This window comes from Ammospiza caudacuta, chromosome 15 (assembly GCF_027887145.1).
Source record: "Ammospiza caudacuta isolate bAmmCau1 chromosome 15, bAmmCau1.pri, whole genome shotgun sequence".
Taxonomy (NCBI): Eukaryota; Metazoa; Chordata; class Aves; order Passeriformes; family Passerellidae; genus Ammospiza; species Ammospiza caudacuta.
In genome coordinates, this window is record NC_080607.1 from 11,687,807 (window position 1) to 11,714,160 (window position 26,354).

The 26,354-nt window shown below is 52.8% G+C and overlaps 1 protein-coding gene across 1 annotated transcript in view; it reads left to right on the forward strand.

The window, feature by feature from the left end:
* Window positions 1-711: 711 nt before the first annotated feature.
* The window catches only part of CDH22 (cadherin 22), a 52,511-nt gene continuing 26,868 nt past the window's right edge, over window positions 712-26,354 (forward strand). Inside the window, exons 1-5 of the mRNA XM_058814967.1 lie at window positions 712-992; window positions 4,796-5,090; window positions 15,377-15,496; window positions 24,687-24,854; window positions 25,755-25,942. Of these exons, the coding sequence (XP_058670950.1) occupies window positions 774-992; window positions 4,796-5,090; window positions 15,377-15,496; window positions 24,687-24,854; window positions 25,755-25,942 (990 nt within the window). The 5' untranslated portion in view covers window positions 712-773. The remainder of the gene's footprint in view (window positions 993-4,795; window positions 5,091-15,376; window positions 15,497-24,686; window positions 24,855-25,754; window positions 25,943-26,354) is intronic.

A 26,354-nucleotide genomic window follows, 5' to 3' on the forward strand; every position in this document is an offset into this window, starting at 1 on the left:
CAGCTCTGACACTTTGGCTTTTTCCAGGCTCCTGAAGATGCTGCTGACTGCCCTGCACCTCCCTGCGTGAGCCAGCAGAGAATGGAAGTGACCAGAATCACCTGGGCCAAGGACCCTTCAGCAGGCACTGGGATGGAGTTACAAATGGCCTTGTGAGCTGCACCTGTGGCACACACACCTGCCCTGCCACACTCCTTGCACAGTAGTCCCAGCTGCCACAGGACAGGCAGACCTTGGCCACAGCAGCTCATCCTGTCAACTCTCTGTGGAAAACTCTGTGGAAGAGCTTCCTCCTCCTCCTCCTCCTGTGAATGCCAGCAGCGGGTGTGCGTGCCCCGTGTGCCCACAGGCAGGGTGGGCAGCAGGCTGGGCATCGCCCCCCTGCCCAGCCAGACCCACGGCAGCCCAGCACGGAGCCCTGCAGCTCTGTCCCCAGGGACAAATGCCAGCTGCCACACTCTCCTCTGCAAACCCAGGAGCAGCCTGCCAGGCACCAGCACTGACTGCTCCCACGCCAGCAGCGGGCAGCCCGGGCCGCCTCTTGTCCCACATGTGACTCAGGCAGGACAGGGCACGGCATGCAGCAGGGACAGGGATGCTCTGCGCTGACCAGCCAGCCTCACACCCCTAGTGTGGACATTCCTCCCGCTACTCCCTGAAGGATGCTGGCTGCCTGTCCAGAAGCTCCTTGTGTGGACTTTCCTCCTGCTTCTCCCTAAAGGATGCTGGCTGCACACCCAGAAGCTCCTGCTGATGCAGCCCCCTAGAGTGCCATGGCGAAGGGTCTGCAGGGCTGCCTGTGCACGATGCTGCTGCTGCTGTGTGCCATGCAGGAGCTGGGCTGCTGGGCCATGCACACAGCGGGGCAGGGCCCTGGGGAGCCCGGGGACCCTGCACTGCTGGCAGGAGGGAGAGTGAAGCGTGGCTGGGTCTGGAACCAGTTCTTTGTGGTGGAGGAGTACACAGGCACGGAGCCGCTCTATGTGGGGAAGGTAAGCTGGTCTGGTGTCTCCATGGGGGGACAGGGGCAGGGTGGATATGCTGGCACTGCTGAGCAGAGAGAGGGCCCTTGTGAAGGCTGTTCACAGGAGCCTGGCTGGAGAAATACTCTCTGGACTGTGATGGCAGGAGCCTGGTCCCTGCTGGGGGTGGTGAGGTTAATGTGCTCCCAGGACACACCAAGACTTACATCTGCATTCCTACAGTTGTATACTGGCTTCTTGTGGTGTCTGGGGGTGGGTGCAAGAAGCCCTGTCTCTGTGGGACAGGTGACAGTGCCATACTGGGCAGGACTGGGTCTGGAGGAGGGAGCTCACCACACTTCCCTGGTGTGCAACCTCCGGGGAAGGCTGGACATGGACCTCTGCTCCCTCCACTCCTGGTGTCCCAAGGCTGAAGGAGCATTTCACATTGGGGTTCTGGGCTTTATCCTTTTCTGGGAGCTCTGGAGAAGCAGCTGCCCCTCACATCAGGCAGATGGGTTGTTTGTATTTGGATGAAGGCAGTGTTTGGACTGTTTGTATTGGGTGAAGGCAGTGCTAGCTGTTGGGACCAGTCAGAGGAGCACACTGGAGCTGGAGGCATGGGCTCGCCCCAAAGGAAAGTGCCCAAGAGCTTGTAGAGCAGGGCTGTCTGATGGCCTCAGCCGTCTGGGCATAAGTCTGGAGGAGCTTGAAAATGGGTTTCTTGGCTGGGGGCCAGCGGGGATTTCAGTGGTGATTTGTGTCCGTTTCAGCAGACACTCAAAGCCGCGCTCCTGCGCCGCCCTCGGAGCAGGCCCAGCTAATTCATGGCTCCCCTGGGAGCAGCACAGGGCCTGTCACAGGCCTGGCTCTGCCTCTGCTCCAGCTGAACCCAAACCTACAACTCACCCGTTTTACAGCCCCTTTCCACATCACCCACCACATCACCCGCCTGGCTCACAGCAGCAGCAGCTCTGCCTGGGATCCCCAGGGCTGGAAGCAGCAGGGCCAGGCTTTTCCTGCTGCTGGGAGAGCATGGAGCGCTTGCCTGGGACACTCCTTGTCCCCAGCAATGTGCCAGCCCTCTTAGCACAGTCTGTGGGTCCAGAGCCTTCCTGCACTAGGGCTTGCCCTCCGTGGAGGCCTCTCACACACCTACATGTGCTTTCTGGAGGGCCGATACCATTTCCATAAAATCTGGGTTCTCTAGCTAATCCTTCTTCTGAACTGTAATTTCCCCTGAGGCTGCTGTCAGTTTGATGTGGATTTCTTTGGGTTTTTTAAATAGAATTATGGGGTCAGCACTAGTTACAAACTTCTGCATGTGGACAGATCTATTTTAGATAGAGGAGAGGATTAAAGGGAAAAAAGCAGATTTAATTAAGTTGCTAATATTTAAAGAAAATTGATGAACTCGGGCTTTATGAGTTGGAGCAAACAGAGTGCGCCTTTATTACGGGCTAGTTTTTATTTGATTTTCTTTCTTTTCTAGCCCCAGAGCCATTTTTTATTTGTGTATCTGTGCTTTCTGTTTAATTGCTTTTAATAAGGAATGTGCACCTCTGTTCATATTTAATTTTGATTTAATTATTAGTATGTAATTAATGGCTTGGTAAGAATTCTGGTTGTAGTCTTTTAGGACAAGGAAACAATTTTCCCATTTAACAAATGGGACTGATCAGCCTATTGTCCTCCCTCTGGATGTCCCAGACTCTGCTCTCCTTGCTTGGGGCTGAGCTGCAGGCAGGGCTGGGTGGTCCCTGTGCTCTTGGGGCCCAGAGCTGTGTGACATCAGTGTCCTGCTGTGCCCAGGGGTGGAGGGAGCCCTGAGGCTGCATGGTGCTCCCCAAGCCTGCCTGCTGTGACAGGGAGGGGAGAACATCCCTGCTATGTGCTCTGTGGCATCTCCCCTCGTGTTTCTGTAGTCTGCCATCCGGCCCTCCCCCATTAGTTGTTGTTTAGCCAAGCAGCACAGATTTAGCTCTTTTAATCTTCCCCTGTAAATCAATCTCTGCAGCCCCTTGAGCCCAGGCTCCATTTTTCTTCCTAGCATTCCGGTTCGCAGGGATGCTGGTGCCTGCTCCAAGCAGTCAGTGATGAGCAAATATGTGAAGAGGATGTGCTGAGAGCTCAATGTGGTGCTGGATGCTTTATCTCTAGCCTAATTATTAATCATGAGCCCGGTGTTCAGCAGGAAATGCAGGTTTCTGCTGCCTGCACTGTACAGACCTGGTGCTCCTTCATTCTGAAAAGCTCACGGAGTAGCACTGAGAGCTGGGAGAGGATGAAAAAGTGAAGAGGGCAGCAAGCTCTCCCCCAGCCTGTGGGGAGGGTGGGGACTGGATGGCCAGGCTGGGATGTCCATCCCCACAGACCAGGGCAGGATGGCCAGGGTGGGGTGACCACCCCATAGGCACATTTCCAGCCAAAGCCATCACGGTGGTCCCAGACTCTGCTGGGCTCACAGCCCTATTTGTGAGCTGAGTGAAGGTCTCCTTCCAGGCAAGCCTTGAGAGATATGTCACCATGGGCAGTAATTTGTGAATGTTGTGCAAAATGCACTGAATTGCCTAACGTGTGGGTCCCTCACTTGTGAAATAAATACATAAACTGTATCTAACAAGACAAATATAATGAAGGCATCGTAAAAAAAGAGGCAGCTCTGGTATAAATTCTTGCTGGTGGAGCTGTATGTCTGAAAGGTGGATTATAGAACTGCAGTTTGGAAGATTGAATGGCCCATAAACATTTTCATATTTCATTAGCCGATTAATGGACGGCTTTTTTCTTTTTGTGGAGGGGGGACATGACTTTGCTGATTCTAAGCAAAAATTGTAGGAAACAAATGAAAGCAGCTGATGAAACCTTTCCGGGGGCCTGTCCCATTATGGATTGTCCCAATTAATGCCCATGCTGCTCCCTGTCAAGATGCATTCTGCCTGTCCAGTTACTGTTAATAGATTTCTCATAAGTGGCTGGATTGTAAAAACCTCATAACTCAGTTTAATGCCACCAATAAAATTATCTCTGGACGTCTGGCCTGGATTCCAGTCAGCTCTTGGTCCTTGGGGAGCTGCTGTTTACCCTTTCTTTTCCTAATTCCAAACATTGTCTTAATTAAAAAATGAAGCAGCAGAGATTGCCTGCAAAGGCATCTTCCTCAGGGTCTGTTTTTAGTCCTAACATGAGCCAATTTGTCACACTCTTTTGCAGATTTTGTCAAAGTGGGGCTCTGGGCATAATGATGGGATGTTGTGACCCCTGTTGCCCTGCAACACAAACCCAGCACAGGGGTGCAGCAAGTGTGTGAGCTCTCCAGCAGGGAGACTTGTCAGCACCAGATGCCCAGATCATGGAGGGTGGCTGAGGCAAAGCAGGTGGATGAGGATGGACTTTGGGCAATTAAAAGGGAAAAAACTGTTGGTTGTGTAGAAGGGAGGGGATGCTGATGGTGCAGCTTGGGAGAGGTGATCCCATGCTGCCAGAGTCCTGGGTCCTTGCCCAGAGGGGAACCTCTTTCTTTGGAGTGCAGTTGAGTTGTCCTTTGCTTTTCCATAATCTCATAACCCCTTCTTAAACGAGTTTGTCCCTTGGTTTGTACTGGGGGTGGGCACTGGCAGAATCTGTAATCTGCAGAGCTGTAAAGACAGGCCTTTAATTCCAATTTATTGGGCCTTCGTGTCAACCAGCAGGAGTTGTCTGGTGGTGCTCTCTGTCACTGTCCAGTCCAACAAGAGCAGAGGGGCATCACACAGGGACCATGGGCAGGTGGCTGGGGTTGGGTACAAGCACATCCCCAGCCTGCTCCCACCCTTTCCCTCTTTCCCTGGCAGATCCACTCGGACTCAGATGAAGGAGACGGCTCCATCAAGTACACCATCTCCGGGGAGGGCGCGGGCACCATCTTCCTCATCGATGAGATCACAGGGGACATCCACGCCACCGAGCGCCTGGACCGCGAGCAGAAAACCTTCTACACACTGAGGGCACAGGCCCGGGACAGACAGACGGACCAGCTGCTGGAGCCCGAGTCAGAGTTCATCATCAAGGTGCAGGACATCAACGACAGCGAGCCGCGCTTCCTCGAGGGGCCCTACATCGGCAGCGTGGCCGAGCTGTCCCCCGTCGGTAGGTCTGCTCTGGGAAAGCTGCACCTCTCCCCTGTCACACCTTGGTCTGCTCTGGGCTGGGAAAGCTGCACGTCTCTCTTGTCACTGCTTTGAGCCCACTGTACCCCATAAAAACTGCTTGCAAATCTCAGGGATTGCAGAGCTATGGAGCCAAAAGGGAAAATAAATAAGGTGGCTTAAGAAAAACAAGTGGATAAATCCTCTGAGCTGATTGCCAGCCTTTGGCTGAGCGCTCAGTCTCAGCCCTAAGCCGTGCTCTGGGGACGGGTCGTGGTGGTGCCAGCTGCCTGCTGTGCATTGACTCTGGCTTTGCACAGCCCCCTCCCTCCTGAAGGATGGGTGGTTGGACTAAACCCTCACAAATCAAGGGGCTCACAACCATGCTGGCTGGTTGGACTAAACCCTCACAAATCAAGGGGCTCACAGAGTCTGCCTGTGGTTCAGATTGGTCTGAGTGGTGCCTCTCCCCCAGCTCAGGCCATCCTCTGTGTGCTGCCTTGCTGCTCTTCTGAGCCCCAGGGCTGCTCAGACATCATCCCTTTGAGTGTCCCCATGCAGAACTGCCAGCCCCTTCTCAGCTGGGTCTGCCCTTCTCTGAGGGGCCAGGCCTTGCTGGCTGAGACTGGGGAATTCATGTCCCTGTGACAGAAGTGTGGCTTTCCCATGTTAGCCTTTACTGCACATCCCCTTGGCAGCAGGCCCCTCTCAGGTGTGTTGGTGATCAGCCTCACTAAGCTCTGAGGGCCAGGCTGATGGTGATGAGGCTGCACGAGTCCATCCCCCTGGGATGGCAGAGCAGGGCAGTCAGCACTGTGCCCACCGAAGCTTTGGGAGGGGTGCAGGAAGGTCATGTGTGAGCTGCAGCACTGCTGCCCTCACTTCTGCTGGGTTCCCATGCTGCAGAGCACAGCTGGAGTCCAGGAGAATGGCTGGAGCTGCACTGCCTGAGGCCACAGCATTCCCTGTGCACCCTGGGCCCTGTCCTACCCCTACAGCAGGCTCTGTGTGTTGGCATGTGCTGTGAGCAGGAACCATAAATCACTGTTCCCAAGGGCTGTGTCCAGGTGGCAGACAGCTTGTGAAAGGCTGGCACTGAACATCAGGCAGGACCCCAACACTCAGCAAGGGCTGAGACAGCACAGGGGCAGCAACAGTGCCAGGAGTGCAGAGCCCCCAGGGCAGGGGGACAGCTGAGAGCACCAGGGGCTTGAGAGGAGCTCAGGAGAACCACCAGGTCCTGCTGTGCTGCTGCAGGAAGGTCTGGCTGCAGAGGGCAGGGCATGGTGCTCAGTCTGCACTGCCTTGGGACAGAGCTCCAGCTCTCCATGGCTCATGTGCAGCATATTGCAAGGCTGGAATGTGGCCTGCAGCACGTACAGAGGTGCAGGAATTGCACCAGAGGAGCTGCCACTGCCTGGATTCTGTTCATGTATGCAGAACAAGCTCTTCTGCTTCCAGTTACCTGTGCAAATCTTTGCCTCAGTCAGAGTGACCCCTTGAACTACAGCTGGGTGCTCCTGGAGAAATGAAAGACAGCATGTGGGCACCAAAGCAAGAGGCATCCTGTTCCCAAAGGGAAGAAAGAAATTAAATTAATCTAATTTGCTTGAACAACATTTAAAAAAGCAAGGAATTCTCAAGTCTGGGTATTAGACAAGGATCCCAGTTCTTTGAAAATCACTAACAATTATGGAGCTGCCTGATCAGACTGATGTGAACAAGACATATCAAAGGAGACAGTTTCTATGCGAAATTGGAGATCAGAGGGAGAAAGAAACACGGTTTCACAACATGAAAGAAGGCGATTCCTGCAAATTAAAATACTCGGAAGTTAAAAGTGAAGAGAAGTGTTGTGAAGGGCGTGGGCTGCATTTCCCAGCTGTGTGCTTGGAGAGGGGAGCTGGAGCCAGGAGCCTGCTCTGCTTTCCAGGCTACCTGCCTGCAGTCTGGCCATGCTGAGGGGTGCACGGGCTCCTCCAGAGCAGCCTGGCCCTGGAGACAGCCCAGGGAGGGTCTCACACATCATCCTCCCATGGTGCTGCTGCCTGGGCCCAGCAGTGTGAGTGCAGAGCTGGAGGGACCCACTGTAGGCTCCTGCAAGTGCCCAACTCCTTCCCACTTCTCCCTGGGCTTTGCCAGGAAAGGCAGCACGAAGGACAAGATGGGCACAGCCTGTGAAAGCATAAACAGCAAGGCTGGCAAGGAGCTTTCTGCTCAACCCTCCAAGGTTCAGCAGCTGGGAGGTGGATGGGGGTGCTCATGGACCTGGTGTGAGAAGTTCAGCTCCAGATGCTGCAGGAAGGGCTGAGGGTGCAGGGTATGGGAAGCTGCTGGCTCAGGGAGGTGAAGTTCAGGATATTCTTGTGGGAAGAGACCTGCCAAGCCCTTTTTGTGTGGGCGTGCTCCTTGTGTGGCATCAAGGCTGGGTGCAGCTGTGCTCATGGCTTTGTTGTGGTTGTTATTGATTATTGATATTTGCTGTCTGAGCTGGACATAGCATCTTCCCTAGAGCTGTGGGGTATTTCCATGAGCGTGACTGGGGAGTGTGCCTTGCTGCCTTCCTGAGTGTGGATGGAGGTGATCCCAGCTTGGTTTGGCCAAGCAGGAGAATGAAGGCTGGAGAACTTAGGTTGGCTATTAGTGTATCAGGATCAAAGCCTGGGGACCTGCTGGTGGCCGAGCTGCTCTCAGACCCTCCTGGATTCATCTGCAGTAGATGAATGCAGTAAAAATTGGGTGACTGGGATGGGGGCACTCCAAGGGCAGGGCTGCTCTCCAACTTGGAGCTGCTCATTCCCTGTCTCTGCAGCCTTTGCTCTCCATCCCAGCCTGAAGAGTTAAGGGTGACCCCTTCTTCCTCCTCCTCCTGTGGTCTTGCCTTCCCAGACCTCGCTGGGGTTTGTGCTTGGGTGGTTTTTGTTCTCAGTCAAGGCAGCTCTCAGCTGCACTCTCCATTCCCTGCCAAGAGCTCAGTCCCAGCTCCCAGAGGTGGGTGCCTTCCTGGGGCATGAAGAGGAATAAACCAAATACAGTCAGATCCGCTCCGTGACAGCAGGAGCAGATCAAAGGACATTATTTGCATAATGAAGGAGTACTAATTGGGAGGGAAAGTCATTTGATTTCCTAGTGTCTAAGAGGGAATAACAAATGAGAGAAGTGCACAAACTCTCAGAGTAACTGGGAGTGCTTTGCAGCACAGCTGCCCTTGCTCTGTGCTGGGGCCAGGGCAGTGTGTGTGTACTGAGACTGAGACTGGGGGTGCTCTAAAGGCCTCTTTGTTCCAGATCTTGCCTTGGCAGTGGTCAAAGTGCATTCTTAGCAAGGAGGAGCAGCACACACAGGACATGTGATGCTCCTCTTAATGTTCTCCCAGCCAGCATCTGTTTTCAGCTTGGAAATTTCTTTGGCTGTGGGTGGTTTCTGGGGGTTTAGTCAGCTTTAGTATCTGTCTTCCATGAACTCATCCAAACTCATTGTGAACCTCTGCAGAGGGAAAAGAGAAAGGATTGCTGTTGTTATCTGATGGATCAATAGTGGCAGATGCAGGATGGTCAAGAGGATAAGGGATTTGTAAAGGGCAGAGGTGGTGCCTGGAGCCAGCCCCAGCCTATGAACCAGGCTGGAGAAGGCATTGTTTCCTACACAGGGATACCCTGCACTTGGAAGAAGCACATCCAAAATGGAAGCTGACCCAATAGCTTTATCTGGCCTCCCTTGGCACAGCAGAACCAGCTCAAAAACCAGTAGTTGGCTTTTCTGGAGAAACCAGGTCTGGCCTGGGGCATCAGGAGCAGCAGTGCAGGTGCTGTGGGAGGTTTGCAGCCTGGCAGGGAGGGCAGCTGGGTCTGTAGAGGGATGGAGAGGTCCCTGCTCAGCCCCCAGAGGGAGCTGGGCTGGAGGCAATGCCCTGGAGTCACCCAGGCTGAGGAGGGCAGGGGCTCCTGGGGAGTATTTTCACTGACTGCCCTGTGCCCACGGCGTGCCTACCAAGGAGCAGTGTGTGTGCAGGATGGGGCCTGAGCTGCAAATCCTGTTCACTGCTGTCCTGTCACCTCAAGGAGAGGCTGCTGGTCAAGATCTTGCTCTGTACTGGCACCCCAGGCTCAGCCTCTCTGGATACCCTTGGGTGAATCTCTTCAAAACATCAGAGTTGAGCAGAATCCAGCACCAAAGGGAGAGACCTGCAGCTTCAGGAAAATGTAGGATGGGACCCAGCCAACTGCCTTGGAACTGCAGGAGCTTCACCTTGTTACAGGAGGTGCTAAAATTAGCTGTATTTTGGGCTCCTTTCCTGATCTGCCTGGGGTCTGCTTAGCAGCTGTCTGCTGCACTGAGGCGTGAGCCCAAATCCAGCACACTGTCCTGTCAGACAGCTCTGCTGGTTGCACAGGGTGGGTGTTGCAGCCCAGAGCTCACTTGGGGGGGTCCCTGGGGAGCAGGCAGGGTCTGGAGAGAGGAGCATGCCAGGAAAGGCATATGCTCCCATCAGAGCATCACTCCTTCCTCCCTTGGTGCATTTCACTCTCATTTCTCTGTTTAGCACCATGTCCAGATTAGACGCGATTTGGCTGTACAGACAGAAACTTGGGGTCAAGCCCTGACTCCAGCACAAAGCTGGCTGAATGCAGAAGTGATTATTGTGAAAAGAAATTGTTTAATCTCCGTGCTGGAAGCAGAGAAAAACACTTTGTTTACCATACAGCCAGAACACTTGCAGGCAATCGGATTTCCCCCACACACCCCCCTTGCTGGGGAGTGCTGAAGTCACTTTGTGTATCTGGAAGCTGCTGGGAGCTGGGGCTGCCCTGTCTGTCTGTCCTTGGTGAGGGGAGTCCTTCCCCTTGTGCACTGTGCTCTGGGTCACAGGACAGGCTCAAACACTGCTCTGCCCAGGTGGGGATCTCATCCAGCCCCTCAGGGACTTCAGCCCCTCTATGGGATGCTGTGGTTTGCTCCCCATGGCACCACGTTTATCTGCTCCATTCCAGGGGCTGGTGTGCTTTGTGCAGTGCCTTTCTCTGGCCAGATACCCCAAAAGAAGTTTCAGAGTAGCAGATTGGAGCAATTGCACCCTGGTTACTGCCCTGGGGCTTGTCCTGTGGGGTGACAGGGCTGTGCAGTGAATCTCCTCTGGGCCTGGCTTTCTACCAAGTCAGGATGTTCACAAGATTGCAAGAAACTCACTTCTGCTCCAGTAATTTTGAAGCTACTCCAGTTCTTTTTTTCTCTGGTGTCCTGCCTGAATGTGTCTGGGGTGCATCAGCCACTGCAGGTGTTTGGGGCCAGAGAAAAGCTGTAAATTGCATTGTTTATAAACTCCCTCCTGCCCCATGGCACCCAGGCACCTGGGATGGGAGTGCTGCACGCTGGCATCAGACCAGGGAATATGGCTTTGCATGACACAGCACTCCTTGCAGGGCCCCTGATGTTCTGCAGGGCTGGAGTGCCCTAGTGCTGTCCTGGAGCTGGCCAGATCCCACAGAAAGGGCTCTCAGCATGCCCAGAAAGTGTCCCTGCTCTCTGCAGGTGGCAACTGAGCCCCAGAGCTGGTCTGGAGAGCATCTGGATGCTCCTGGTTTCACCACAGAACGGTGAATGCTGCCATGAGGAGAGACAGCCAAGTTTAGCAAGTGCTGGTTTTCCCTGCTGCTCATTTGCCTCTTTGCCTGCCCAGAGCCTGGCTGTGCTTCTGTCCCTGGGGAAGTGACAGGTCCCAGGCACCTCCTTGTGGATTCAGTGCAGGGCCTCTCTGCTCGTGGATGTGTTTGGAGTTTGCCTGTCAACATTTCTTTTAGCTGAACGTGTTTGCAGTGAGTGGCATAGCAAGTGGCCTGGAGCTCTCAGCCTTTTCATGCAGGGATGGCCCCAGAGGCTCTGGGTCCTGTGGGAAGGCAGCCACAGGTGCCAGGACAGGCCTGCATTGGCATTGCAAAGGTGCCCTGCAGAGCCCATCCATGCCATGCAGGGCACTGGGCTGGGCTGCTGTGCCCTGCCAGCCCTGGGGACACTCAGCATGGCAGGGTGGCTCTGGGGGCTGCCCTCAGGGGAGGGACCCTGCAGAGACACAGCTCCTGCAGGGAAAATATCAGCGTGGTATTTTCTGAAAAATCCCTTCGCCAGGATTTCTTCTCCTGGGAAGGTGAGAAGCCTCAGCTTCTGCATGTTTTACTACTCTGGAATGTGGTCTGGAGATTGCTTATCCAAACATGTGAATCGTTTTTATTTCATAACCAATCACAGCCAGCTGTGTCGGACTCTCTGCGTCAGTCACAAGTTTTTATTATTCATTCTTGTTAAGCCTTCTGTCTGTATCCTTCTCTTTCTTTGGTATAGTTTTAGTATAGCATTCTAAAATAGAATAGAATTTATATAATCAATACAATGTAATTAATATACTATAATTAATATAATATAATATAATATAATATAATATAATATAATATAATATAATAATAATTCTCAACCTTCTGAGAACATGGAGTCAGATTCTCATCTCTCATCTCTTTCTGGGGACCCCCACAAACAGCTCAGTGGGGCATCACGGGCACCTCTGGGCGTGGGCAGCCCCTCTTGCCCTGCTGACCCTGCTCACAGCAGAGCAGGGATGCTGCTGGCAGAGCTCAGGGCTGGCTGCTGGCCCTGGCACATCTCCAGGATGGCTCAGGGTGAGGAATGGGGACAGCCCAAGCAGGGCCCATGGGGACAGAGGATGGCTGGCAGCCACAGCCAGCTAGGCTGAGGGAAGTGAGGGTCTTGCTCTCCCTTCCTTCTGGAGGAAATCAGGGTTTGTTTGATCTGCTGTGTCAGAGCTCACCGTTGCAGAGGGAGAATTAGAGATGAATTCTGACCTGTTAATTTTTATGTAACATTGTTGGTTTCCTCTGATCTGTGGAGTGAGCTTGTTGGGGGAGGAACCAAGGTCTTATCTCATTTTACATGTCTAATTATCTCTCTGGATATGGGCTCAGGCTCCTTGGTTATGGGAGGCGGGTGATAGAGTACATGATGGATGTTTAGATTTTATTTAGTGTATCTTTTATGGCTAAGGCATGTGCCAGAAAACTAAATAAAAGCTGTACATTCTGTACTTGCTGTGGGCAGTGCTGTGCTTGGAGAGCAGGCACTAATATTGGAGCAGGGTGGGAGCCAGGGAAAGCTTGTCTCTGCAGGAAGGAGGGGACCAGGTTCAGCTGAAATTGAATACCACTGCTCTTCACATGGACAGGGAAGGGTGGGAAGGGGATAAATGGAGGCTAGGGGAGGGTGCTGGAAAGTTAAACTAATAAATTCCTGATCCCCTTTAGGTGACCTTGAGCAGGTATCTTTGCAGACAAGAAGTCAAGGCACAAAAAGGGGTCAGTGCACCCTACCTGGCTGATGTTGCTCTTTTGTTAATGAGATGCTGTGAGGGCAGGTGGGGAAGGGCAGAGCCTTCATCACCTCTGGCATTGCTGGCTGCAGCCCAAGGGCACTGGGGCCCCTCTCTGCCTCTGAGTGAAGGTGTCTTGCTGCAATGCTGCTTGGTTTCCCTTGCCCTTGAGCAGAAAACTCTGGTCCCAAACGTGGGGCTTCCCCCTGGCACCTGGAGCTGGAGCTGCTGCCCTGTTTTTCCAGTTCTTGGGAGTGCCCAGCAGGTGTGGGCCAGGAGCTTTCAGTGCTGGCACAGGAAACCTGAGAGCAGCAGCCTCCCTCACCTATCCAGGGCATGGCTTGGAATGGTGACACAAACCATGCTCTGGGTGGGCACAGTCCTGCCTCCTCTTCAGACTCTGCAGCTTGGCAGCATCCAGGTAAATTCTGGAACACAGAGAGTACAGCTGTGCCTGACAGGGATGGATTAGGAGGTGAGTTGTGCAATTGAATGAATGCATCTTGAGATGCAGAGTCTGGTGCAAACATTTAGTGGCCAGCCTGCCTCTCCTGATCCCTGCCTTGGGATGACTGCACAAACAGGGCTGGAGCAGGAGGCTGTGGTGTGGTCCTTGGGGCACCTGCTCTGTCTGCAAATGTGCAGTCCTGACACAGGGTGTACAGGGCAAGGGCAGGGAAATAAACTGATGGGCTTGTGTCCCTGTGGGTGAGGGTTGAATCTCCTAACCCTCAGCAGGAACAAGTGGTTCTTGGGGTGAAAGATGTTTGTGCAAAGCCAGCAGGGTCTGCCTGTGCTGCAGGGGCAGGAGTGGTGCTACTGTGGGCACTGGGCTCTCAGCTGATTGCTGCCAGGCTGTGCCCTCCCTTGTTCCCAGGGGCAGGTGTCACAGACATCTTTTATGAAAAATCCTTTCCTTAGGATTTTTCCTCCTGGGAAGCTGAGAGGCCTCAAGAACAAAATGTAAACATTGATTATCTGCTGCTGTGGAATGCAACAGGTGGATCTTTGATTGGTCCATGTTGGTTGTTTCTAATCATTCGCCAATCACAGTCAGCTGGCTTGGGCAGAGAGTCCAAGCCACAAGCCTTTGTTATCATTCTTTATTATGCTATTCTTAGCTAGTCTTCTGATGGAATCCTTTTTTCTATTCTTTAGTATAGTTTTAATGTAATATATATCATAAAATAATAAATCAGCCTTCTGAAACATGGAGTCAGATCCTCGTCTCTTCCCTCAGTCTGAGACCCCTGTGAACACCATCACAGGCAGGTACTGCTTGCTATGATCCTCAGACTTTGGCACCTCCAGCATCCCTAGGAGGCTTCTCTCCTGCAGCTGGGAGAAGGATGTTGGAGACCCTGGTGTCATCTCCCTCCTCTGGTCCCTGTTTTTGCCTTCTGATCAGAAGCTTCCCGAGGGAGCGTGCCAGGCTGCCCGGGGGAATGTGCAGGGCTGGTGTGGGAGTGATGTGCCTTGGCTCATACCTGCCTGAAGGAGCTGTGTTATGGCAGGGAGAGGAGGAGGAAATGCAGCAATAGTATTTCTTGAACAGTTGTTTGCCAGGCAGAGAGCCAGTGTTGCCGTGGTGTAAAATCTGGACGTGCCTGGCAGGGATGCACCATAACTCCACTGGAGACAGCAAAGCATAAATAAGTTGACTCAAACTAGCTTGTTGCTGAAGACTGATGAGGGGGATTCTCCTGTTATCAGCAGAGCTGCAGCTCTGAGAAGGCTGCCAAGGAGAATGAAAAGCAACCATGGTAACTGCTCGTTTCCCTCAGTGAACACCCTTTCCAGGAGATCAGAGTGAACTGGACAGGGGGAGCCTGTGCATCCCAGCTGCTCACAGCAGCACTGTGCTGTGCTGCCTCATCTCCTGCCTGAGTCTGGGCAGGGCTGGTGCAGGAAATCCCTGCCTTGCCTGCAGCCTCTGGGCTTGGATGAGGAGGAAGGCACCAGGGACTGAAGCTCCTCTTCCTCCTCTGGATAGTTTCAGCTCCATATCTGCCTCCTGTGACACAGGAACAGAGGAACAGAGGCTGCTTTTGTCTGACTGCTGCCAGTGCTTGACCTCTGGGCAGGGATGAACCAAATCTGGTGCTGGAGATGGAACATGTTAGCCTGTCCTCAGAGTGCTTTGGTCACACCACCTCCTCTCTCAAGGTGTCTCTAGGCAGGGGTAGGCTTCCCTTCCTTTCTCCCTTCTGTTGTCTCTCTGCATCTCAGCCCCTTTGCTCCTGCCCCCACCCTCATGTCCTGGGTCCTGCTTTTGTTAAATTGAACATGATGTCAAATTAAAGCCATCACAGGGACAGTTGGAGTGAAGTACCCAGTTTAATGAGGCAGCCTTGAAAATCAATAACTTAATTGCAGACATTTGATGGACTTTTATCCAATTTATAGTCCTCCTGCCCTACTACGTGTAGAGCATGAGGACCTGGTGCTATGTCTGGGTGAGTGAAAGCCTTTCCTCTCCTCAGGCTGCTGTCCCTGGGCAGGTCTGCCTGCTGCAGTGTGGGTCAGGCCCCAGCTGGGTGGTCCCTCTGTGCTGGAGGTGACCTTGTCACTCACTCTGTGCTGACAGGAGGGCACGTGCCAGTATGACATCCCCACGTGGTCCAGTAGAAAGCTACTGGGGGAAAGCTCCCATCTGATCAGAGCAGTGATCTCCTGGAGAGCAGGTCCTGCTCCAGGATCCTGTCCCTGCTGCCACTCTGCAGCACACCAGAGACATTTGTGTCTGGAGTCCTGGCTCTCAGGTGTTGGTGGGGAGGTGATGCTGCATTTGCACCCAGCTGTTCTCCTTCCCCTCATCATGTGCAAGCAATCAGTGTTGGGCCCTGCTCTGAGGTCTGTGCTGCTCTTCTAAATTCCTGCCTGACTTTCTCTTTCCCTCCTTGTCCCTGCTGCAGGCACCTCTGTGATGCAGGTGATGGCCTCTGATGCCGACGACCCCACCTACGGGAGCAGTGCCAGGGTGGTCTACAGCGTGCTGGAGGGGGAGCAGCACTTCACTGTGGACAGCAAAACAGGTGAGCAGCACCCAGCTGGGCTGGGCCACGACATCCCACATGGCTGTGAGCCACATCTGTGCCTCCCTGCTGGCCACTGGTGCTGGATGCTGCTGGCAGGGCTGTTGCAGAGGAAGCTGCTGCCCAGCTCCATGCCCTGCCTGCAGCAGGATCTGCAGCTGCATGACCAGAGTGCCTGGTCTGCACCTGCACTGGCCAGAGCTCCTCTCTGCCTGGAGCAGGAATGCCCCCACAGGCACATAAAACTTCAGTGGAGAAGGTTTAAATACTACCAAAGGGGCCTTACCAAAGGCTGCATCATTATCACCAGGGCTTTGATTAAAGGTAACACTTTAAATTAAGGATAGGTTTATAAATGTTCTATTAATATTTAATGAAAGAACAGTAGAAGCTGCTCCATTCCTTAATAACTTATAATAGAGCCTGTTGTAAAATGCCTCTGTAATAAATCCCTGGCAGATGATGCTCTGACATACTGGTTAGAGTAGACCATAACCAGGAGATGTTGGGGTATATATTCTCCTTGCCTCCCAGGAGTTTGACTCTCATTACCCTTAATGAGAGCCTCACAAGCTTGCTAAGAAGGGAAGACACTCAAATGCTAATAAGGGATATTTAAGGCACAAAGCATGCAGTAAAGTGCCCTGTAGTTTAAGGAAAATTTGTCAAAGGACAAGCAGGCTGAGGAGCTGCAGCTTGTGCTGGAAAACTGGACAGCAAAGTCCTCCCCACCCTATTGCTGAACCACAGTGGCATGAACTGGGCTGGAGTCCCAAGTTTCTGTCAGGCTGATCTGTGTCTGTGCTGATATTTTCTAAGGCTGGGATTTGTTTGGAGATGCTGGTGTAAGTGTGAAGAAGGTCTGTGTGCCTGAGCCTCTGCACCTGCAAGAAACCCTCCAGCTCCTGACAGTGCTCTGGTGCACATGGAGAAGCTGGGCCCAGCCCTGGCTCTGCCACCAGCCCAGCTGCTGCTGAAGGAATGCTCAGATTTGGGGGTTTGGGAGTTCCTGCACACTCCTGACACTGTGGCCTGTGCTGGGAAATGCCTCTGTCTGGACTGAGGTTGGTGCAGGGGGGAGAGGGCACAAGCAGCAGGCTGGGGCTGTACCCACGCCTTGCTCAGGAGCTGTTGCACCTGGGCTCTCTTCTCTGCCAGATTTGCTTTGTTTTATATTGTGTGTGTAGGAACAATAGGCTAACCACTGAAAATTCAGGTGCACGTGAGATCCTGCTAATGTGAGACAGCTTTGTGTGAGTGAAGTCTGGCTGCTGGAATGGAGAGGGACCACTGGGAGCCAATGCACAAGCCAGGACGTGCAGAGGCTCAGCTTCCTGCCACATTAATGCTCTGTATTAAGGCATAAACTAAAATGTGCCCTGTGGGACTGTGGTGAGAATTAATGTCACTCTGGGAATCCAAGCTTCTTGATTCCTTGACTTTTTGTATCTTAATTCTCAAGCTGGCTGTTTCATACACTGGGGGGTTGATTTACTGTTTTACTTGCTTGTGTTTCACAAAGGCAAAATTGCTGACAGTCTGCAGAAGACTCCAGCCCCTCTTGAGCATGTCTGCTTGCAGGATATCTGGCTGCTAACACAGGTGTTGGGGCTGACTCTGGGGTCCCTGAGCTGCAAATGGCCTGTGGCAGCTGCCTCCCCAGCACTGCAGGGCTGCAGCTCTGCCCATCAGCCCCTCAAGTTGTGGCTGCAGTGCTGTGGGGGCACAAAGTGTCATCATATCCATCCAAACACACACCAACCTGCTCCCACCCTCATTCTGTTAGAACAAGACTTTATGCTGCACAGGGGAATCCAAGTCTGATTGCCCGAGGTGGCCCAGCTTCTGCCCCGAGCATAAGATTTAATTATCCATAGCAGCAGCGCAGCTCTCAGAGCCACCATTGTTATTAATGGCCATAAAAAGAACCATAAAAACTTGGCATGTTACATTTCTTATAATATATGATAATGAAGAACAATTTGATTTCCATTTTTGGTTTTGACCTCCTTCTCTGCTGTTTCTTGCAGGTGCATGCATGCATGTGCTGCCTTGCACAGCACCTCAGCCCTGACTCCTTCCAGCACAGGTTCTCTCTTCCCCCCTTGCCTTGTGCTCTTTTCACACCCTCCCTCATAGCACAGGTACAAAAGTGGTTTCCATGCCTGTGTACATGAACATGGACCATGTGTAGCTGACTTTGTCTCCTGTTCATGGATGTTTGCAGCTGTAGTTTTCAGCTGGGATTTTGTATTCAATGGACCTTTCAGAGGCAAACCCAAACTGTCTGGCTGCTGTGCTGTGCCAAGTCCTGCCACTCAGTAAGCCCTGAGTGCCTGTAGCACCTCGGGTCTCTTTGGAGGGAGACAAGCATCTAAATGCTGGAATAGTGGGAGCAGCAGGATGGCATTTATGCTGCAGGAAGATTCCAGAATTGAATGGTGGTGAAGAGAAAGCACAGCTGATGCACACGAGCTTTTCTTTCTTTCATATACAGCAGCCACTCTCATGCTTTGAGATTAGTTTCAGAGACTGAAACTTGTGTTGTGTACACCAAATCAGGTTCAAGAACTTCACCTGTGTGTGCTGGAGGTCAAGGCTGGCTTTCTTTTTGTGTGAGTGGGGAGCTTTATATGCATAAGCCTTTGAGGCAAGGTTTTCTTGCCAGCTGTAAGAATATCCCCATGGCTTGTTGCAAGAGCCTGCAGGCATTAAGCTTTGTGAGCTTTGTGCTGCCTTCCTCTCTCAGACAGGGTGCAGGCAATCTTTGCTCCTTGCAGCAGGTGAGCAGCAGTGCCCGTGCTGTGGCTGCCCTGATCTGCTCAGGAGGCTGTGCTCTCACAGCAACCAGCACACAGCTCTGCCTTGCTGCTTCCAGGGGGAACAGCCTCTTCTGCTGCTGTGCTGGGTGTTGGCTCTGGGTGAGAGCACTGATCTGACAGCAGAATCCCCCTCGCTGCTGCTGGGCCACAAGCCCAGCTCTCCCAAAGTTACACAGGGTGGGAGGTTTAGTGGCAGCTCCAGAAATCCCATCCTCACCAAGATCTTTCAAGCTTATTCTTTTCCAATATGGAGATGTGCACCTGAGTGTGGGCTCTCTGAGTGCATTTACACGAGAGGAGAAATTTGTGCATTTAAATCCATGGGCTGCTGCTTGATACCACCCTGCATTCTCTGTACCACTGCAGATTATTCACCTTTATAGGGGCAAATCTCTCTTTTGGCAGGCAGCTCGTGTCTGCTCCCCTGTCCTTTGCAGTGCCCTCTCTCATCCCTGGCAGTGTGGCTGGAGACTCACTGCTGCCTGTGATCCCTTCCTTGCGAGGGAGCCTGAAGCTGCTCAACACCCCACAGCCTGCTGTCCCTGTTTCCAGCAGCCTTGTTCATCCTTTTGTAGGGATATTGAGTGTGATAGAGCAACCACAGCATGGAACACCATAGGTTTCATTATGTTTGCCTCCTTAAAAGCCAGCTTGTCAGTTTGGGGCTGTGCATGGGAGCCTGGCTCTTTACCGTAAGGAAGAGGTTGTTCTTCAAATCTGTCACTGCTGAATGCAGGGAAAAGGCAGAACTCAGAAGGTATTTGAAATGCAGTCTGGCATTTGTGATGACTTAAACCAGCTCCTGAGTTCTAGAGCCTGTGTCCTGATTTAAAGACTGAGCCATAAGGGCTTGGAACTTTTTATGCCAGGGAGAATGGAGATACTGGTCTGCTGGGATGAAGCTGATGGTTATTTGTGTGTAGTTCTCAGTTATTTCAGCCCTACCTGCCAGCCTTGCTGTGTTTGGAGACAGACCTGCCTGGTCCTGGGGCAGCGAGGCTGGGCTGGGAGAGGAGCTGTGGCTGGGAGCCTGCTGCACACTGAGCTGTTAGTGTGTGTGATGGGGTGGTGGGAGGCAGACACATTTCTCTGCTGCTCTTGCCAGTTTGTTAAAAACACTCCTTGGTGCCTGGAAACACAGATGTGTGTCTCTGTGTGCCCAGAGGTTATGCAGGTCTGTGCCCCATCCCTGTCCCTTATCCACCAGAGCTGTGCACAGGCACAAGGGACGCTGAGTGTAAGGCACGAGAGGCTGCAGAGAAGCCACATCTATTTAAGGGGATTCCTCTTGTCAGTGAGATTGAACATTAACAGCCCTTTTCTGAGACTGTGCAGGAACTTCAGTTGATTTGGGACCAAATTGTATGTTTGGTCATCTTGAGGAAATTAGAGTGTATCTACTAATGTGCTGAGGGAATTAATGTTAAGTGATGAGGGACTTAGCTGCTAAAAGAAGGGACAAAGGAAGGGTGAGTGTGCTGGCTCTGCACTGGCATGGGCAAGGCTGATTGCAGCCTGGAACAAGCCCTTGTTAGGTGCTTCCTGAACCTCCTGACCCTTTGTGCCTTGTATTTCACTCAGAGCACCTTTAGCTTCTTCCTCTCAAATTGTGCTGAGCTGAAGGACAGGATGGGGGCTGGAGGGAGACTGAAGTGCTGGTTCTCAGAGCCAAGACCTCTTCTGCAAGGGCTGACCTCCTCCAGGATGTGTGCTTCCAGCAGGACTGGTGTCTTGGCAGATATATTGGTATTTCTGTGTCCCTGCAGGCAGGTGAGGGCACAGGTGAGGAATTGCAGTCAGTTTGGCAGGTGCCTTGCCATTCCTGGCCTGAGGCAGAGATGGGTTTGATCTGACTGACCAGGCTGCTGGCAGAAATTAATCTGCTTTAGCCAGCTAAATAGGAGAGAGAGATAGAGGAGACAGACCCAGATTCTTCTCAGGCATGGATAGAGGGGACAGACCCAGATTCTTCTCAGGCATGCACACGAAAGAGACCCAAATGGCAGGAAGACAAGAATTGTCACCATGATGGTGGCACTTCCATCCCTGGAGATACTAAAAGCTTGACTCTTTATGGCCCAGGTTAATCTCATCTGCCTTTGAGGACTGCCTGCTTTGAGCTGTGATGGATCAGGAGCCTCCTCAGGATAGGTCCCTGTTTGTTACTTCCTGACTTTCTGGCTTGTTGCTCCTCCTGCCCTCAGCTGGAAGGTGCCTTGTCCAGGCAGCCTCTGAGGATGTGGACATCTGACCTAGAGGCACCTGAGAGCAGAGCAAAGGCCATCATGATGGGATTCCTGGAAGGCAATTACCTGCTGAGTGCTTTGTCCTGCTTTGTTTTTGTCACCCAAAGAGAGTCTGCTGTTGGAGCAGATTCTGTGGTATTTATGTGATGCTCTAAGTGTCCCCTTGCCTGGTAATTATACTGATTAATCTAGATCATGCTGGAAAGCCACATGTGCCTTGTACCAGAGGGTATGCCACCACGTGTCCACATTATTCAGCTGTAACAGATAGTGACAAGAATGGGGCAGACAAGCCTGAGCTCGAGGTTGTTCTTGCTTTGTTAGCAGTGTCTGGGAAAGACAAGGTTTGTCAGTTTTTCCAGCTGGAAAGAAGGTGAATCTTGGGAGATGATAGCAATGGCTTTTCTGTGCTCTCTGTACAGCCTTGAGGAAGGAAAGTCTGTGTCTCCATCCCTTGCAGCTCCTTTGCAGAGTCCCTGGGGGTCAGGTTTTGGGAGCTATCTTGGCTCTGGAGGATGGGACCATGTGGGTTTGCTGCTGGTAAGTGTTTGAGGCAGTGCCCTTAGTGCCACAGGGATGTGGAGCACGTGTGGAGACCCTGATCTGCCACAGCCATCAGCAAATGGTGAGAGGTGCCTCAGCCTAGGAGACAAAGCCAGCCTGACTCGGGCTGGTGGCCTGGTGTGGCCCGTGCCATTTGGGAATAGCATCCCAGGGACAGTCCTGATGGGCTCCTGGAGGTCTGGCAGTCTGTCTGCAGCAGATCCCCCCTTTCCAAGATGGACTGGGCACACCACAACATGAGAGGGAGTTTCTGATCAGTCTCCACCCCTACCACAGGCAGAGATTTTGTCTGCCTTGTGCTGCTGGAGGAACAGGAGGTGGCTGGGGACATTGGCCCCACTCTGCCTGTGCCAAACAGCCTGGACTTGCTCCCTGTTGGGACGAGTGACCTTGGAGGTGTTCTGGGAAGTGCCTGAGCACTTTCCTCCCATCCTGCATGGCATATTATGAGCTATATCATTACGAGCAGCTCAGTTAAGTCATTACAGCCTTGGTGAATGCATGAGCTTTTTCCCTCTCATCCCAATTCATCACTATTGTGCTGACATGAATCATTTTCATTATAAAATGCTTCAGACCCCGTTAATTAACAGAATTGCTTAAATTTCAATGAGACAGTGCTTGCCCAGAAATAAGGGTTTTGTATTCACGGTGGGGTGGCAGGAGGGGCCTGTCAGCACGAGCAGCTGGCCTGGCCCCTGAGCCCTGTGGCTTTGTGCAGGGCTGGCCCAAGTGGGAGGGTGCCATCCGTGCTGGGATGGGTCCTTCCCTCATTTCCTGCATCCCCTCTGCCTCTCTGTGTGAGGGTCTGAACAGCTCCCTCTGAGCAGAGCAGGTGAATGAGGGGGTCAGAGCACACCCTGGGCCCCCTCACAGGATAATCACCTGCTCCCTTATCTGTGGGGCTGAAGGCAGGAGGGTCCAGGTAATTACAGAACCTGAAGTGACAGAGGGACAAAGGAGGCTGGGTGATAATTGTGCCTATCCTGGCTTCACTCACTCATAAACCACTGGTCTGCTTATGGTTGGGGCGACCTTGGAGTAAAACAAAACCTACAAAAATTAGACCACACCTCTAGACTGAGAGCAACCCCTCAAGGTGCTAATAGCACCCAGACCCAATACAATTGATTAATGGACCAAGCTACCCCAGGGATAACAGCACAGTCTCCTCTGAGAGCCCGTATCAATGGGGAGGTTTACAACCTCTGTGTTGGATCAGGACATCCTGGTGGTGCAGCCACTACCAAGGGTTTGTTTCTGCAGTGATTAACAGTCCTACCTGATCTGAGTTCAGACCTGCTCCCTCATCTATGGGGCTGAAGGCAGGAGAGTCCGGGTAATTACAGAACCTGAAGTGACAGAGGGACAAGGCAGGCTGGGTGATAATTGTGCCCATCCATGAGAGCTGGAGAATGGCAACGATCTGAAATGGTGGTTATGTCTTTATAATAAATCCTAACAATGCTAATCATTGGGATAATTGCTAGTTTCACAAAGGAAGGAGTGATAAATGTCTCCTGAACAGTTTTGCCTGCACCTGTAATGTCATGCAAAGGGCGAGGAATTTCATCCTCCCAGCTCAGTGGCATTTCTGGCTGAGCCCTGGTCTGGAGATGCCCAAGGCCACAGCAGACACATGAATGGGAAAACTGGAAACCTGCTGGCTGTGGATTAAAGATACCTGGTAGCCTTGGGCTCTATCCATGTACCATACCTTGGCTCCTTACAGCCTGCTGGAACTCAGCTCCCCCTCTGCTTGGACCTTTGATGCTCCAGCACTGCTCGATGTGCTGCACATCAGCAAATGGATTGCAAGGTGCTCAGACCACCGGATGGTTCTCTGCTGTTTGTTCAGCAAGAGGGGAGCTCCCTGTTCCCCCTGGGTCAGACCTCTCACTGGGGACCCTTTCCAGCAGCCTCCTCCAGTCTGTCCCTAGCACCAGGCAGGATTAGTGGTGAAACAAAGCAGAGATGAATTTGCAGTTCACAGTAGGAGGAGGTAAAGCTGATAGTTAAACAGAAAACGCTGGAAGAGAGAGGATTTACAAAAACATAAACCAATGTCTAAATCTGTGGGAATGTTAAAGAACTGAGCTGGAAGGGATTTTAAGATGATTCCTGTCTATTATGGGCTGCTGCTGGTACAGTGGGACTGGAATGTGGTGCTGATGACCTTGTATCCATGTAGCACTCCTTCCTTCCTGACTCTGCTGCCACTTCAGACCAGAGTCTTTTCTTTCCTTCTTTCATCCTCAATTTTTTCCCCCTACTTTGTTTCCATTTAAATGAAACAGTCGTGGGTGACAGATAATTTCTGCCATGCACTGAGTTTTCAGGCTTTTACTGCTCTTTGTTTCTTGCTTTACATTCCTTTATATTTTAGTCCTGACCATTTCCCCAATCCCAGATGAATACTGGAGACCTATAAACATAGGTTTTAAGAGAGTTACTTTTGTAAGAAGTACTACCACACCATTCATTTTGTTAAGCTCCAGTGCATTCTCTGACACAGAGCATGTGTTTTGTTGCCTCTGGTCTCCTTAACTTAGAAGGACACTTGTAATTAAGGGGTTTTGTGCAGACAGACTTTTAGAAATGTGCTGCCCACACCTCCATTCTCCAAATCACACAATTCCCCCCGTGCCCAGGCCATGGCACGTTGTAGATGGAGCCTGGGCAGGGGCACCCCTGTTCTGTGAGGGGTGCTGCAGCAAGCCTGGCTCCTGCTCAGCAGATCAGGACAAGTGGGCTGTTGCAGATGTGTGCCAGAGGGGTTTTGTGACTCAGCCTGGGTTTTTACAGAGCAGACCTCGAGGCTGGCCCCAGCACAGCCCCCGCATTTGGATGGGGGTGAGGATGAGTCCTCTCTTCCTGTGACTCCTGCCCCCTCTGACCTCCACAGATCTTCCACCCTGCTCCCAGTCACCCTGGAGGAAAGCACAGACCTCCTCTGTGCCAGGGTTTAACCCGGTGGGAGCTGCAATAGCCCACAGGAAAAGCAGCACTTGGGACTCTTTCACGCTTCATGAGGAGACTTGCTGGGAGCAGGTTGGGCTTGTGGCCATCCCTGGGCTTCAGGAGAAATTTTGGGATGTTTCTGGCTGGCTGACAACCTCCTGGGCTTGTTCTTCTCCCCCTCGGTGCCCTTCTCTCCCCTTAGTTGGCTTTTGCTGACATGATCTCTTGCAGAGGGGTTCAGCAGGCACTGGCTGTGGCCAGCAGTGTGTTCCTGCAGCAGAGCTGGCCAGCAGCACCAGGGCTGGGGCTGGGGACAGTGTGAAGGGAGGTGACAGTGCCTTCTTCTGTGCACTGGTGAGATGTAAGTGCTGTACCTGACACCAGATGTGATTCTGTGGGATACCAGAGTGAGCCCAGGGAAGGCCCTTAAGGTTGGTGCAATATTGGAGCATCTGCCCCATGTGAAGAGGGAGATCCAGCTGATCCAGGTCTGGATCTTGTCCAAAGTAATCTCCAGCAAGCCCTTCCAGCCCCAGGCTGTGTGTGGCTCTGTGACTGCCCTGTGACAGCTCTGTGCTCATGTGCTGCTGTTTGCAGGTGTGATCCGCACGGCCGTGGCAGACCTGGACCGCGAGACGCAGGACCGCTACGAGGTGGTGATCCGTGCCACAGACATGGCAGGGCAGCTGGGGGGGCTCTCAGGATCCACCACCGTCACCATCGTGGTCACTGATGTCAACGACAACCCGCCACGCTTCCCTCAGAGTGAGTGCTGCTGCCCTGGGGGGCACTGGAGCATGTCCTGCTTCCTCTGGGTGCTGGGGTGGAACCTGAGGCTGAGCTAGCCTGGCCACCCCAGGGTGACAATAACCAGGAACCATGGCACACACAGCTCCTGGGTCTGGAGGTGTCCCTGCCTGGGTGCCAGATCTCTGCCCCAGTGCAGGGCCTGGAAGCAAGCATGGCTTGCATGGCAGGAGAGCAGGCCCAGCCCTTTCCTGAGCCCTTCCAAGCAGCTGGAAGCCAGCAAGGTCCACCATGCTGCTGTCCCTTGGGAGCTTGGCTGCTGGCCTGGCCCCTCCTGGCTGCTGTGCGAGACCTTGTCACACCCTTGCCCAGTGCAAGGACAGTGACACTGCTCAGGGACAGCAGCCTTGTCACAGCACAGCTCTGTATTCCAACCTGCTGCCAGTGGCCTGGTGCTGGTGTCTGATCTGGGACCCTGCCCAGGCAAGGTGCGGGGTGATGCTGCTGTGAGGGGTGGGCTGTGAGGGCTCTGCAGTGCTCTCTAGCAGCTTAAGGCTGGCAGGCCAGGGAAGGGGCTGCAGCTGGGGGAGGCTCAGCTCTTGGACTGCATCTCCCAGAAATCAGAAATTGCTAAAGAATCTTTGCAAGGAATCAGAGAGCACTGATTGCAGAGCAGTGTCCACGCAGAGAAATCAGCCCTTACTTCACACAGCACCTGCAATGTCAGTGCTCCCCAGTTATCTTCCTTCAGCCCTTGTTTTTGGCTGTATTTACTTCTCCTCTTGGGGCATTCTGGACTGTGGGCACGGTGGGGTTTGAGCAGCCCTCCCAGCCCAAAGGTGCCCCAGGGAAGTGTGTGGAGGGTGGGGGGCAGTTCAGAGGCAGGAGCAGTGACCTTGGTGCCCATTTCTCCTGCAGAGATGTACCAGTTCAGCATTGTGGAGACGGCCCCCGTGGGCACTGCCATCGGGAGGGTGAAGGCAGAGGACTCTGACGTTGGGGAGAACACGGACATGACATACCAAGTGAAGGATGAGGAAGGGGTGGAGATGTTCAAAGTCACCACGGACAGCAATACCCAAGAGGCTGTCATCACAGTGCAGAAGGTGAGAGTGGTGATTGACTAGGGAGGGCACAGCTCCCTAGGAGGACCCTTTCCTTTGGGGACTGCTGCTGTTGAATCTGAGTTGAAGAAAATGCTCTGAGTGCTGCTCCAGCAGTAGCAGCTGCATTTTTGTGCCTGCTGATGCAGGGAGAGACCTGTCTCTGCTCTGCCTGCATGGCAAAGCACAGGGCTGTGTCTGAGAGGAAATGCTGAAAAGGAGCAGCACAGAGTGCTTGCTGGAGCCCCCCAGGGTGGCTTGGGGGTGGCAGTGAAGCAGTGAGCTGTGCAGAGGAGGCACCATGCATAGGACTATGGGGAGGAATGCTTACAGCTGTTATTGATAGCACCTGTTAGAGGAGAAAAATGCCTACCTAATTCCTGTACCTGACCAGCAGCACTTTAACTGTATCTGC